Source organism: Protomyctophum bolini, assembly GCF_963924005.1.
Source record: "Protomyctophum bolini genome assembly, chromosome: 5".
Lineage (NCBI taxonomy): Eukaryota > Metazoa > Chordata > Actinopteri > Myctophiformes > Myctophidae > Protomyctophum > Protomyctophum bolini.
The window spans coordinates 12860389-12875747 of record NC_137866.1 but is presented as its reverse complement, the minus strand read 5'-3'; the positions used below and the strand labels follow the sequence as shown (position 1 = coordinate 12875747).

General features: G+C 42.5%; 1 protein-coding gene across 9 annotated transcripts in view; it reads right to left on the bottom strand.

Annotated features, from left to right (window-relative positions):
- Positions 1-15359, bottom strand: part of casz1 (castor zinc finger 1) — a 203046-nt gene that overhangs the window by 80312 nt on the left and 107375 nt on the right. For 7 of the 9 annotated variants that reach the window (XM_080764837.1, XM_080764844.1, XM_080764838.1 and 4 more), the window contains exon 1: positions 9080-9476. The exons of the other annotated variants lie outside the window; for them this stretch is intronic. In XM_080764837.1, the coding sequence (XP_080620963.1) occupies positions 9080-9128 (49 nt within the window). In that variant the 5' untranslated portion in view covers positions 9129-9476. Of the gene's footprint in view, positions 1-9079; positions 9477-15359 lie in introns of those variants that run through there. 9 annotated transcript variants of the gene reach the window in all.

Here is a 15359-nt window from a genome sequence, read left to right as displayed (position 1 = left end):
ACTTCCATTGTATTTGCATCAAATAATTTTTGATAAGGGATGTAAAAGACCTATAAACCCCACATCATAAATGGGAGAGGTGGAACTGAAATAAGGACAAAAGATCAACGGCTGAATTTCCTCTTATCTTGGACACGTTGACATTTTTGAGTCAACTTTCTCCACCTCCACCTCTCTCTCTCTCTCTCTCTCTCTCTCTCTCTCTCTCTCTCTCTCTCAGCACAGGCCTGGTTAGATTTACTCCAATGGCTTCCCAGTGTGGCCAGCAAAGCGAGCTCCTGTTTCATGGAGAAGTACCTCCCCTGTTATCTCACTAGCACTATAATCACTTAACAAAGACTTGGGCATTTGCACAAATTAAAACATCAATAATGCATAAGTGCTTTTCAGTTTTGAGCTATGTGTGTCCCTGTATTGGGATGAAATACCCCCAACCAACAGGAGGAAAAATACTCCTGTTCACCATTTTCCATCCCACAAACAGCTCAGCTCAGTAAATGCACACAACCCCCTCTCAGCCTCCCCCCACCTACTCCTCCTCCTCCCCACCACCATAGTAAAAAGAAAGTTGTGGCTATATCGTCATGGTGAACATTTGGGATCTGCACATTGGTAGCGGGACGGACAAAATGGCTGGGGTTGAACGGGATGCGGAAGTTGTTTTAGAACGAGAGGCGGTAAGTGGTGGTGGCGCATCAATGCAAACAGGCAACACCCTTGAGTGGCGCAGCGTGGCATCCTTCCATAAACAACATCACCGCTGTGTCTCCGACATTTATCATTTGTGGTCATAATGGCAACACAGCTATGGTTCTAATCCAAGTCTGCATGTCTCCCTATCGTTACACGGCTAAATCTGCCCCAGCCCGACTCTCTTATTTTCCTAGATGAAAACACCAGACATTTTGAAATGGGTGACAGAGGGCTCGCTTAAAGCAAGCCATATGAGAACACTACAGGCAGGGGAAGGGACCATAGCATGGGAAACATACTTGGTGACGACTTTGACATGGGAATGCTATTATAGGCTACTTTTCATAGACAATGTGCAACAATTCTCGATGTCAGCACAAAAGCCACTGCTTCATCTGTGAACATATTGTTTAACCACTTGAACTCTATAAGCGAATCTACAAGCACACAATGTGTCGCAACGCAAGACGTTGTGAGCTTGTAGATCGGCTATTTTCTGAGGAGATGTTTAGTGTAGAGCGAAAACAGGAGTGGGCCAAGTACAGAGCCCATGGGACTCTGGTCAACCAAGTATAGGGTTTAAGAGGTTAACATTGCCAATGAAGGTATCGGACTGGTATGTCAGCGGGCAATTAGAGCAGTACAATGTATATGTCAATGTAGAGCCATGGCCAGGACGGTTCTAACACCGACAGAGGACAAGCCATCCCATACAGATGGCCTCAAGGACAATTAGCAGTAATGATTGGTTGCCACGTAAATGAGGGAAATTCTATTTGCCCAGTGCTCTTGCCACTGATCAGAATGAAAGCACGCAACAATAACATGCATGACATCTTTGAACTTGAATCCCACTTCCAGGGGCTGGTTATATTCATACTATACACCGTAACTATTGTACTTTTCCTACAACAGAAGTACTTATTTCTCAGCTATAAAAAAATAACAGAAGAAAGAGGAACATTGAAATAGGAAGTAACAAAAAGGGGAGAAAAAAATGATTTAATGCTGCGATGTAAAACGTGATTGACTCCCTTTCCCTCTTTTCTTCCCCCCCCCCCCCAGATATCTTAATTTTTTCCTCCTTTCCCTTCCTCACCAGCCTTTCTCCCTCAGTTAGCCTGGCAAACAATCCCCTTGTTAGCAAACTGTTAAGACAGCCGCTCGGTACACAAATTGCGCTCGGCCAAGCGAATTTGTTTTGCAAGGGTGACCTGTTTAATCATCTCATTTTCTTTGGCGGACATTTATTCATCTGGTTTCCACGGTTACGGAGAACATTAAGGGGGCTACAGTAATAAGGCTGGAGAGTCAAACAGGTAATAAAAAAATTAACGCCATTTTCCCGCAGCCGAGGACAGTGGGTGAAATGAATCAAGGGAGGGCAGGGATGGGGCGGGGGGGGGGGGGGTGCAGTGGGGGGAGAGGGAGCGGAGTGGGGGGCTCCAATATTGTCCAAACAATAAGCCTTAGCAGTTATTTTACTGTGTAGATCAGGTGGGGCCATTATGGACATGACACTTTGGGCACGGAGCAGAGAGGAGATAAAGCTCTTAAAGTGACCCCCGCTCCTCTGTTTTTTATTATGATTTAGTGATTACATATCAGGCCAATTAAAAGTTAGCCTGCGATAGTTATTAACTTTATTGTTCTTTATTCTTTGATTTCTTGCTTCAGAATGGAGGTAATGTGAGGTCCCCGTGTCAATGGCATGCAAGTGACAACGTGACATTTACGAGGCCTGGTGAGAAATGTTTCATAGCCCTCTCAAGTTGGGTCATGTTGTCTAATATTGTCTTATGAACAGCTGAAAAGGAGCGTGGTGAAAACAAAAATATGGCAATAAATAACTGTGGAAAACACTGCCAGTTTGTAGAACTCTCTCGTCTCGTATTACTCGAAAACAGTGACCTTCGTGCACAAACTATAGTGAGCCCCACTTCCTGCCAAATATAGAAAATTCTGGTACAATAGGGGAACAGGTGCTGAGGGCCCACAGAAAGTGACGAAGCTGAAGAGCTGTGTTGCTGCTGAATGCCTAATAAGGCAATGGGAGATGTAGCACTAAGCCGCAAAACAGCCTAATGCAATCTTCTTTTGAAATCTAATGAACACCACCAATACCCCACAATTGTCTCCTGCACAATAGGTTCCATTTAAAAATAACCTGCAATTCACGTGGGTTTAGTACTGTTAAAATAATACTCTGTTGTTCTACTTTTAATAATAGCCCGACATGAAAAAGATAAATGTACGCATTACTCATAACTCCACTCCTCACAAAAGCATTTATAGTTGACACGAGGGCTTTAGCGCTCCTAAAAACGGGCAAGAATGTGCTCAACCCAGCCCTTAATCATTTTGCCCGGTTTAACCTGTATCTGTGCATTTTATAGCTGTGTCTACACCTGTCCGACAGCCCAGTGTGCAAAAATACCCCAAAGATTCTAAATTAATTTATTTTCTTGGCTCGCAGTCATGCTACTTGTATATACATTGTTCCGGGGGTGGCTCCGCAGTGGCTGAGGTCGGGGAGGGAAGCAGAACTGATGGCAGACAACGTGTCTCAGGAGAGGGAGGGAAAAGAGATGTCAGCCGCCCCAGCCTCTCTCTCTCTCTCTCCCTCTCACACTTGCACACACACACACACACACACACACACACACACACACACGTGCGCAGGCAGGGTATGTGCCCCTACCATCACATACACACCGCTCTCCTGTCACATGGAGTGTTCTCCCCTCCTTGCCCCCCTAACTGAGGCAAAAGCCCCGAGGATTGAACTCTCGTCATACAGTACAGTACAGTACAGTACAGTACAGTACAGTACAGTACAGTACAGTACAGTACAGTACAGTACAGTACAGTGAGGAGAAATCCCCAAAAGGGGACACAGAATGGAGTCCAGAAAAAAAGGCTAATCTCTGGCTATGGGACTGGCCGGCAACTGCTCTGCTAACAGCCTCTTAACAGGTGTGGGCCCAAGAACCACGTAATCCTATCAAGTTACCGAGTAAAAAAAAGAAAAAGAAAAAAAAAATCAAGCAAACTGCAAACTCTTGAGCCCCTCTGTCTCCCCTCCCCTCATCTCTCTATATCTCAGCTGGCAGTGACAGAATTGAACAGCTGGTCTTCAGATTTATCATGTACAGACAGTAATTATTGCTGGTGCTGCCTGCTACTGACCCAAGTGAATAGAATGTCACATGGAAAGAAAAAAAAAGAAAAAAAAAAGTTGAACCTGAGGTTGAAGGGTGGCAGGTTGGGTGCTGCAGTGAAAGGCTGTGTGTGTGTGTGTGTGTGTGTGTGTGTGTGTGTGTGTGTGTGTGTGTGTGTGTGTGTGTGTGTGTGTGTGTGTGTGTGTGTGTGTGTGCGTGCGTGCGTGCGTGTGTGTGTGTGTGTGTGTGTGTGAAAGGGGAGGGGGCCAGTGTTTAAACGTCACTGCGTCCCTGTTTGCAGTCAATTACGGACGAGGACAGGGGTATTGGCTCTGTAACTCAGCAGAGCAAACACTCTCCTTCCCAGTGAAGGTGACAGGAAAGAGAGAAGTCTGTGTTTGTTTCTCTTGTTTTCTTTCCTCCTTCTTCGCTTGTGCCGAGAATTTATTTATTTATTATAAAAGGCAAGCTCTACAAATTCATGTCAATGTAAGCGATGTCCATGAAATGAAACTGAGAAACATGACGCGGAAGACACATTTTGGGACGGCTCCTAGTGCCCTCTCGCCTTTGAAGTTTGGGATGGCGACATAAAATGTGAATTGCACTCGACAACATGATTAGACAAGGACGCAATTAGACAACAATTATACGTAGCCTCTATGTCAAAGAAAAACTTTCAAGACCAGGAATAGCGCACAACATGGTTTTCGGACCACCGAAAGGGTTTCCGCTATTATCTCGACCCTGTCTGACCCGGCCTCCTGTATTTGTACCTGAGATAACAAGGTCACGAGATAAACTATCAGTCTATTACCTGTGTCAATCACTGCCCCGTGTCGCTAAATGGTTAACCCATTCTCTGCTGCGCGCTTCATGCATTTTGGTCTCATTCAGGTTCCGTCACATTCCATACACATCCTCTATCACTAAACCTATGTGCAGGGTGGTTCACACCTTAAAGACCCCCCCCCCCCCCTCCCCCCCGCTCGCCACATTTAAAAGGATTAGTCACCACATTTTGTGCCGCCTTAATCTCTCTTTCAGCTGGCCTAATAAGTGTGCGTCGATAAGCAGAGCATGCAAATTCATTGGTGGCCAGTGGAGCCCGTGCTTTCAGACAAGTCTTCCACTGTGCTAATTGCCTCTTCATTTTCCTCTTTTCCCCTCTTATATGGCATATCAACGAGCAGAGATTATTCTTCTCCCCCTACTTTGCATGAAATTATAATTTCATATGAAAGATTAGGAAATGGAGACGCAAAGAAGTCACAAAGAGTGTGTGTGTGTGTGTGTGTGTGTGTGTGTGTGTGTGTGTGTGTGTGTGTGTGTTAGTTGACACACAGGGGTACATGACACGGCATATTCGTGCTATGAGATCCATAGCGTGGTATCTTATTTGAAATCATCTCATCTCGAAATTTTTGATAGAACAAATGGGGCTTTAAAGATGTTGACAACAATAACAGTGCTTCATGATAAGCAACTTTTTCTCATTCACATGCAGTTTTGTATAATTATGATTATGATTATCATGACTTTTTATTTACTGTTATTGCTAACGTATTATGTTTTTCTCCCCTTCTTATTTTTCTGTGTTGCCGCTTTAACAAGGACAGCATTATCTCTGAGAATAATAATAATAATAATAATAAATAAATAAAAAACTGGTATATTTGAGATAATAAAGGCGATAAAGGCCCAAGGTGCAACCTGTTTATTATTCTGGAGTATTTCCTCAGCGAGTATTAATTAGGCCATTACTCCAGATTGGTGACGGGGAGCTTTGAGGTTTTAATTAGGTGCCGGCCACTGCATGAGTGCACAGGAGTGAGGGAAAAGGGGGTGGTGATGCCACTTGCCTCGCTCCTGGCCCATATCAAGTAGCCCTGAACACTTTTGGCTACTGCCGGCGACGAGGTGCGCGCATGGCAAGCCCACGTGCATCTGGAGTTTATTTGATCGTTTGATCTCTGATGTTTCTGCCTGTCTGCCGTGAAAAAAAAGGGGCCAGTTGGTGTGATTTGGGTATTAAGAGGAAGCGGGAGGGGGGGGGGGGTTAAGGTAATTATGGTGTTGGGTGGCTTGTGTCTGATGACGGGGCACATGCTCAATCAGGAGTCAGCTGTCCCTCTCTTTCTACCAACCCTATACCCCCCCCCCCACACACACACACACAACCCCTTCCCTCCCCCCATGACCCGTGCTGTTCCCCTTTCTGCCTATAGCTGCTGCCACTCTGCTAGAAGTAGTAGGCATAGCACACACACACACACACACACACACAGCCTCGCGCAACATCAATCAAACACTCGCGAGTGGACCATAAAACTACACTAACATATACATTGCGATTAACAACTGGATTTGACACTTTTTTATAATGCTTCAATAATTGTGCTTTGAGTTGCTAAGAAAAATGAATAAATAAAATTGAGACAATTTGTAGAAATGAATTGATTTCTACAGAAAAGGACCATTTGACAGTACTTTTTTTGTACTGTTTTAACAATGATTATATTTTAAAAATATCAAATGTCAAGATACATTTTTTTTTACGGCTTTATTTAATTTTCTAAATGTAAAAATCTAAAATGACACCATTATTCTTAAAATAAAATGTGCTTTAAAGTTTAAAAAAATATCAGGAGTACCCAACTTTTTTTGGTTTTTGCTGTTTTCCAAATATAATAATTCAGATTTCCAGCAGTGTGTCCACATGTTCAAATACATATGTTACTGATAAGAAGAGCGTACATTTAGGTGTCAATTGAACAGGGCATAAATAAATGTCTGGGTGCGTGAATGTTTTGCCTCGGTTGACAAGGCGATACTAATCACCTCATTGCGGAGGAGCACTCTTCCCTGACAAGACTCCACAGAATACCAAGGGTCCCCCAGGAGAAATCGGCATGAAAGAGGTTAAAGACAAAGGCTTGCATTTTTTTCTCTCTCCAAACGTCTCCCAGTCAAATTTATTTCAAAACTCTGTTAATCTGCGGTACACAACATTCCCATTAGCATAGCCCAGCCCCCTAATAAAAATTCCGGCTAGTTTAATTAAAAAATGTAAATTTACTGTCATCCAAGGAGCAGCAGAATTAGGACAGCAACAGCAATTTTTATTGCTTAAGACATCAAATTGATTCCGGTTATTGCTAAATTGTGATAAAAGGTTATTGAAGGCCCTCAGAGCTGGTCTTGTTTTTTTCTCCACATTTCATCCTGGTTTTGTAGGAGGCCGTAAAAAAAAAAAAGGAGTACAGCGCGCCTCAAAGGGTTAATGAGACAACTCACTAAGGGAGAAGGCAATCAACATTATGACTCATATGAAGGTAGAAAAACATTTCCCCAGCTGACGAAAAGTTAGAAATTAGGGTGTGTCACGATAGCAGTTGTACTTGTTTACTGTTATTTCAAACTATAATGCAGGACAAGTAAAGCAACCATGAGTGATAATAACCAAGCCCTCAGGTCTCTCTCGTATCTGTTTGTGCAAGCCTGTGGTCACAGTGGTCTGCTGTAGTTTCACTGAGTTATATTTAATAAGGCACAACATCTTTAAATTGTATGTAATTTTCATTAATTCTGTCATACAGTATAATACAGTTCGAGTTGAAGCTAATATGCCGAGTGTCAAGGGTGGCAAAGAAACAGCAAGTAGAAACTAATTCTTGTTTAGGGGAATCAAGTAGGATACCAAGAGAATACATGCATAGCTCACAACCAAACGTGTCAAAAAATAGGGGCCTGCGTAATAACACGAGGTTTCAGTGACGTTTGACATGAAAATATTTTTAAAGCAAGCAAACATTTTAAATACTTTTACACGTAAATTATATTTAGATAATTTCAATTGATTGGATCACAATGCAATATTAGACAACCCAACCCAAAATATAACTAAAATGTTTCTTTTTACTATTTATATAGTGTTTATATAATAAAGCATGGAATAATTCAGATTAACCAATGTCATAATGTGTTCATAATTACTTAAGTTATATGGAAATACTTATCTATGGTGCAAATTATGAAATTTTGCCTGATAAATGTACACACTCACCCACACAAACACGTATGCACACAGACATGCATACGTGAAGTCTCATCACAATTCATTCTAAACTGAGTATACACACACACACACACACACACACACACACACACACACACACACACACACACACACGACAAAATTAAACAAATGCAATGTGATGGCAAACACGTTCATTGTGAATCACGGAAGCATCTTATTTTAAAACACACACAAAACTAGTGAACTAACTAGGAGAGTGAAGCTTAAAAGCAAAAAGCCCAATTCCAATTCCATTAAGACAAGCTTGTCCTTGAATTTATCCCCATTTTACCCTACAGTCCAATACATTTTTAATCCACCATCCCAATATGTCAATTTCTACACATTTAACTACTGAGGATAATCAGAAATATATTGAATGAATACTGCTTAAGCTGAAAAACAGTAATACTGTATATGTGTGTGTATATATAGCCTGAGCAATTTGTGATTATACAGCATGCTTTTTCATTAATGTGCTGCTGTACACCTTTGTGTATGAACTAATTATGACTACCTGTAAATGTGTTAGTTCAACTCCTGCCTGTCTCTTTACAGTACATGTGTGACAGCACAACCAACACAGCAGTTTGTTTGCTGTATCCCCTTGGCAACAAACCCTTAGGCCATTCAAGGCACCCTAATGACATTGCCCCACCATACCTACTGTATGAAAAAGAACAACAACCAAATACCTGCATTTCAACGGTATGAGATGTTCTATGGCATGTCATTAAACCACAAGATGACGACAACAACAACAACAACAACAACAAAACAAATGAAGTGGAAAATGCACCGGCAGGGAGTTGTTGTGCAGGTTTCAACTCACAGAACAGAAACACAGAAAATGAAACTGTGTCGATGAACTTTTTCACATGCGTATGCAACACAGTGTTATGAGTAGTGTGTCGCCGGTAGAGCGAACTGAGATATTTTATTTGATATTGCAGTCACCCTTGGGCACTGTCAACCAGCTATAAATAAGGGTGTAGCTGTACTCGGGTATATCTACGCGCTGGCATACATAGTTTAATCATGAGCAACTTCCCCCCTATGTGTATTTAGTCAGTGATAATGGCACACCTTAGACTGTCAACTAATAAAACGTATGTCACAAATATTTGGGAAGGAGAAGAGAACTCACCATATTCAGGGAAGTCGAAGTTTAATCCTCTCAGACATGTAACTTTCATAATATTACTCAACTCTTGTTAGAAAGTCATTAGAATGCTGGTCGTTGGAAGTGAAGAAACGGAGCGGAAAAGTAACTACATAAAAAAAAGCTTCCTTCAATCATGCACTAAACTCCTTGACATGTAATCTGTCAATAGTTTGTTGCTGAGATAATGCCGGCTGCCACGAGCGGATTTGATTGGCAGCTTAGGGTCTGGCCCCTCCTTCCTGTGGTTTGATGGGGGGTAGGTGAAAGAATACGGAGCCTCCCCCTTGCTCTCTCTCCCCTCTCTCTCTCTCTCTCTCTCTCTCTCTCTCTCTCTGCCTCTCTCTCTCTCTGCCTCTCGTGCGCTGGCTCTCTCCCTCTGGTTCGCTCCCATACACACACGCACACACCAGGCTGTTGGTGCTGTTGTCTGAATAGGCTGATAGGAAATTATGGCTGAGGAACCGGAGCAGTTTTTTTCCCTCCCTCAGTGGGCTGGCCTTTTCCCTCTTTGTGGTCTTGTAGCCTTTCAACTCTCATGGGGTGGAGCCTGCTCTGCCTCTATTCAAATGAGGCGAGCACAACATTAATAATACTATAAGGTTTGGGAAATATAATTATGTTCATTAAAATATTATAGGCATAATAATATTGTACAATGCTTTTGTTTATTATCTTCATTGTTATGCAACATATTTTAAAAAGTTAACTTTTAATATTTTGTAAAATATGTAATTAATAGTGGCATGCTGTTTTGGGCTAGTACTAGTTTATTAATTACTGTATAATAATCACACATACTTTATTTAAATATGATCTTCGCACAAATACGTTGCTTATTCCAAAACGTGATATGGGCTATTGAAAATAAGTCTTCCATGTAAAGTAGTAAGTCTTCCATGTACCTCCACATAACATGGATCCTCTCTCTGGATTATGCCAAACCTATTCTAATCTACCCCCCCCCCCCTCTCTCTCTCTGTCTCTCTGTCTCTCTCTCTGTCTCTCTGTCTCTCTGTCTCTCTCTCTGTCTCTCTCTCTCTCTCTCTCTCTCTCTCTCTCCTTCCCTCCCAGTGATTCTCTCTCTCTCTCTCTCTCTCTCTCTCTCTCTTCTTCCCTCCCAGTGATAAGGTATCAGTTTTCATTGTAATTTCAGGTGAAATGATAAACGACAGCCGTTACCAGGTGACAATGAATACTTTATAAGACAAACCCCTTATTTGCCTGGCAGTTTCTTCCGCAGTGGCATGCAAAGTGCTGCCGGACCTTTTGTACATAATGCCCATGTAAACAGCAAAAAACAAAGAAAGGTCACCGATTATTTCCCACTCCCAGATTAACTTTTATTGTACTACTATTTAATACAGAAGGTACACGGTGAACATTTACGGCTTTAAAAGAAAAGGGGAAATGAATAACTTTATGATCATAAGGCTCATAAGGCTTTGACATGATAGGAGTCCAGGCTTCAGTTCCTGGCAGCAAAGTCCAACGTATGTGTATAAAACAGGTTTTGGGTGATTCTGAGATTGTGATGACTCACCCTAGTTAATAATGAAAAAATGCCTCCGTTTCCTCCTACATCAGCAACATGAAGTTAAAACAGACGTAAAAGGGTTTCCATCAAAAGGCTCCACCCTTGAACTAACATTGTACAGTAAATACCACAAGAATATCTTGTTACACCAAGATAAAAATCCCAATACTTGCTGTTGTACACTAGAGAATTTGTCTACCAGACCCATTTTGTGTTTACTGTATAAAGGTCTTGGTTCAAGTCTCTAGTCAAATGTCAGTCCCAAAAGGGCCTTAGTCTTAATCAATCGCATATTGTACTGTAAAGAAGATTACAATGAACAAATGTATTTGTTTGGTGGATTAGTGAGAGCTTGGTGAGGTTTGACGCCCATGTGGATCATTACCAAAACAAACTTTAGGCTAAACGCTCATCCCAGAGACTAAAGTGGCTGCACATGTTTGTGAGTCGCTATAATGCAGAGTGTCATGCATGAAAGACAATTATACACGTCAAGCCCATTTAATAAACACTATCAAGTACGGAATCATACCACGTGTGCGGTGATTGGCACCTTCAAACAGCCAAATATAACATCACTTAAGCCTCCTATACATAAAGTTATATAAGAAAAACTATTTTTTTTTTAAATTTCTACCAAATGAACGAGTTGATGTTTAACAAAGGAATTTGAAATAAAGGTATATACAGTATTCCCAAAACTGTGATATTGGAGAAAGTTTAGCTTTGTGACTTGGTGACTTGCAATTCTATTCACTTAATAAGAACGGACACAGTTGGGAAGGAAGGGGTCCGCTGTGCGCCAGGGCGCTCTCGACTTGAGCTGCCATCTTTGGGGGTGAAAAACCATTACTTTTCAAAAAGAGCCATGGGGCTATTCGTTTGATGTGGTGAGTATTGTATGGTGCATGCTGGAGAATGTTGAGGGCAAGGTAGTGTGTGTGTGTGTGTGTGTGTGTGTGTGTGTGTGTGTGTGTGTGTGTGTGTGTGTGTGTGTGTATAAGTGTGCGTCTAACTGTGTGACTGTGCATGTGACATGGCGGGGGTACATCAGTCAAAGGGCCGCTAGGCCAGACGTTTGGCCGAACCCTGACAGTGCACTCCAGGAGGGGCTGGTCTGGTGCAGGGCCCACTCCAGAGTCCTCCATTCCCCAGGACAAAAGCCAAGGCCCAGTTGAAAGATGTGAATTCAGTGGCTTTTGTGCCCAAAGCCCAGAGACATGCCGAGTGAGAAATCTGACCTTTGCCGAGAGCTAGATTGTGTTTTTGAACCCCTCTTGCTGTCACTGGCAGTTCGGGGCAAAAGAGTGAGTGAGCTAATGTGAGGAGAGGGGAGGGTGTGTGGGTTGGCGCAGAGTGGGGAAGGAGGGAATTGTACTAACTGGTGGAGTGTACATACAAGGGAAGTGTGTGTGTGTGTGTGTGTGTGTGTGTGTGTGTGTGTGTGTGTGTGTGTGTGTGTGTGTGTGTGTGTGTGTGTGTGTGTGTGTGTGTGTGTGTGTGTGTGCACGTGCGTTGGGGGGTTGTAGAAAAGGAATCAATTATGTTTAAGGGATATTTCACTTTCAAACATGTTTGGGGTCATTTTAACATCTCCTACTATATTAGATATTGATTTTATCAGACACACGCCTACAAACCCATTATGACTTCAAACTCTTCTAACCATGGACTTTGTATTCATCACCAAACACCTGCCCTTAAATATCTAAATACTAAACAAGGCAACTTAAAAACTGTCTGTGGTGAAACACAAAAGCAAGAGTAGACATTAAAATGACCCCAAATTTGTTTGAAAGTGAAATATCTCTTTAACTAATAACATAACACATTTTAGGGGGATTACGTTTTTCACGATGTATGTTTTGTCTTTATATTGGCTGTCAAGTTTGCCTGAAATGTAACGTGTTATAGCTCAGCTGTGGTGCAGCGACTTTAAAAGAGGAATTTCAGCAAGGGTTCACTCTTGTATTGCTCTGGGTTATTCTACAATATGAATATGGTCCCTTCTCAGGCTATATATTTTTTTTCAAGCATGGCGAGGAAGTTGCATATGAAATATTTTTTGGGCCGGACAAAAATTGTGTTTATTATCATGAGTTGTCACCTGCCGTCCTGCTGAGTTGGCTTTGTCCGAGGCTTAAAGGTCTTTAAACAAATACTTGTGTGCCATGATTTTTCCCAGTTTTTATGTGTTTATGAGGTGACAGTACTTCAGAAGACCCCCTTGGTGTGGTTGTTATGTGCAATGATGTCTTCCCTTTGTATTTAGGGTTTCTTCCTGGAGGCTGAAACCTTGACAGTCAAACGTGCCAATGAAATAAACCGTGATATAGTGACATCACGATATTACCCCCTCCCCTAACGCCTCGCCCTTTATCATACAACAACAGCTGTGGGTGTGGCTTCAGTTCAGGTGGAACACCACACATCACCACCAGGCCAAACAGGCATACTTAATGAACTGGTGATACTGGTGGGCGTGTCAACATAAAAACAACATTTTAACAAAGACTGTACACTGTTTTGAAAAAAATGTATCTATCATGTTTTAGGGTAGAAAACAATCATGGCACTCCATCTTTAACCATTTCAAAAATAGCAAAAGAAAATTGTGAAAAACCTGTTATTTTGCCTATGAATCACAATTTGTCCCAATTTCTGCCACAGTTAATGCCATGCCCAATATAGGGGCACCAGGGTTGAACTGGTTAATGTGTATGTTTGCCAACACACAGTACTATATGATGTCTTTCTTTGCTGTGTTTATGATATCAGGTGAATTATGATATACAGCACCATGTTACTGGGCGGCAGACAGTGGTGCTGAGAGGAGAGATTTTGTAGATAGTGTAAGCCTATGTTTTCGAGTCATACATTTTTCTTGACACTGCTTTCATCCCCCGGCCGTAATCATCATATCTCCCCCGTTGCTCTCCCGGATGCAGACATCCATAATGCAATCTTCCTAATTTTGATCCCTCGCAATCTGGTTTTTAAAAAGGGAGGGGGGAAAAAGGGACATATTTCTGAAGGCCCGCTCCGTAATCATTTTAGACAGATAGCCTTTCCCATCGCAGATGAGCAAATATTTGTAAACCAGCTATCTAATGGAAAATTAGAGTGAAATTAGAGTGAAATTCATGACAGAGAAATCTGATTATCCGTAATTCTATTATGCCATCTTAGCCCACACAGCATATTTTTGTAGAGTTTTTTCCATAAATACCTATGCCAGGGGTCCTGCTAATCAAATAAAATTGAAATTCATCTTCCCATTAAATTCAATTAGGCGCAATTTCTAAAGCCTAACAAAGATTTTAATTACTAAATTATGAAATTCTCCCTAGCCAAATTGGGGAGAGAAAGCGTGCATCGCCTGCATCCGAAAAACAAACCCACGAAAGGAAATTGTTGATCAAAAAAGATATCCAGGGGAAAATAACATTAGGGAGAAAGCACTGGGGGCCCTTATTCAGCGAGTCTGGGGTGGGGGAGTGACGTGTGCCAAACGCGAGGCTCCTGGGCCGGGGAGGAAATGAACTTAGCCGAGGTGCTCTCTGTCTCTAAATGTCTGCCCTCGGAGTTATTACGCCGTAATTGACTAATTGACACCTTAATTTCATTTATGGGGCTCCTGTGTTCATAAGGCAACCTCTGGGTGGGGCAGTGGTCTTTGAACGGAAGCGAGGAAGCCAATGTCCACTGCCCAGGAACACCAGGTATAGAAAGAAAGAAGGGGCCTCGGGCTCTTTGGTTCTCTCCTTGGCAGATGACGATTATGCATTTGATAATGAAATGGTCAGGGAGAACATACTGACTTAGCAGAGGCTTAAGGAGTGTGGCAGTCCTATGCTTAAACCCCTCTGATTCATGCTGATGGGAGGCAGGTCCGTCCTCACAATCTGTCACGGGCTCTGTGGCTGACCTCCTTGAGGGTCAAGCAGTTTATTTTGAAAGGTAAAGCTCTTAGAAATGCATCATCTGAACTGAAAATGGCCACCTGACTGCTATGTTTGCTGCACCACACCCGTTGGACAACTTGGTGTTTATGATAGAATAGACTTAGACTCTAAGTTATCAAGCCATTACTACACAGTAACATCCCTAGGGTTAACTTATCCACTTGTAACTCAGAGAGTGTACTGTACAAATATAAGGTACTGTACACTTTCAGAGTTAAATTAACACTCTGAGTCTGGATTTGACAGTGAAGCTCTTAACGCTACATTGACAACAAACATAGTATGGCGCACATCATCTGCAACGTGGGCCTTGAGACAGCTTGACTGCCACTACTCCAGGAGAGCTTACTGCTAATGGGACAGCACTGGGGTCTCAGGTCAGACCCCAGGTCCATTTCCCAGCCACCCCCTGCTCCTTGCCAGTGGGCTGCTAAAACAACAGCCCAGCGCCCTGCGCAGACTACAAAGCACTGCCTGAATAGACACCTGCTGCTGTTATTCACTTTAGGCTCTTTAGCGGCTCTCGCTGTCTGTTTAAAGGGCACAGAGAGGCAGGGAGAACCTCCACACTGAATTGGGCAATGATAAATTATATAAGTATGATATGTTATTGTTCTGGGGCAGACATCTTGTTGTGGGAAGGTAACAGGGCGGGGTTTGTATGAGTGTGTATGAGTGTGTGTGTGTGTGTGTGTGTGTGTGTGTGTGTGTGTGTGTGTGTGTGTGTGTGTGTGTGTGTGTGTGTGTGTGTGTGTGTGTGTGT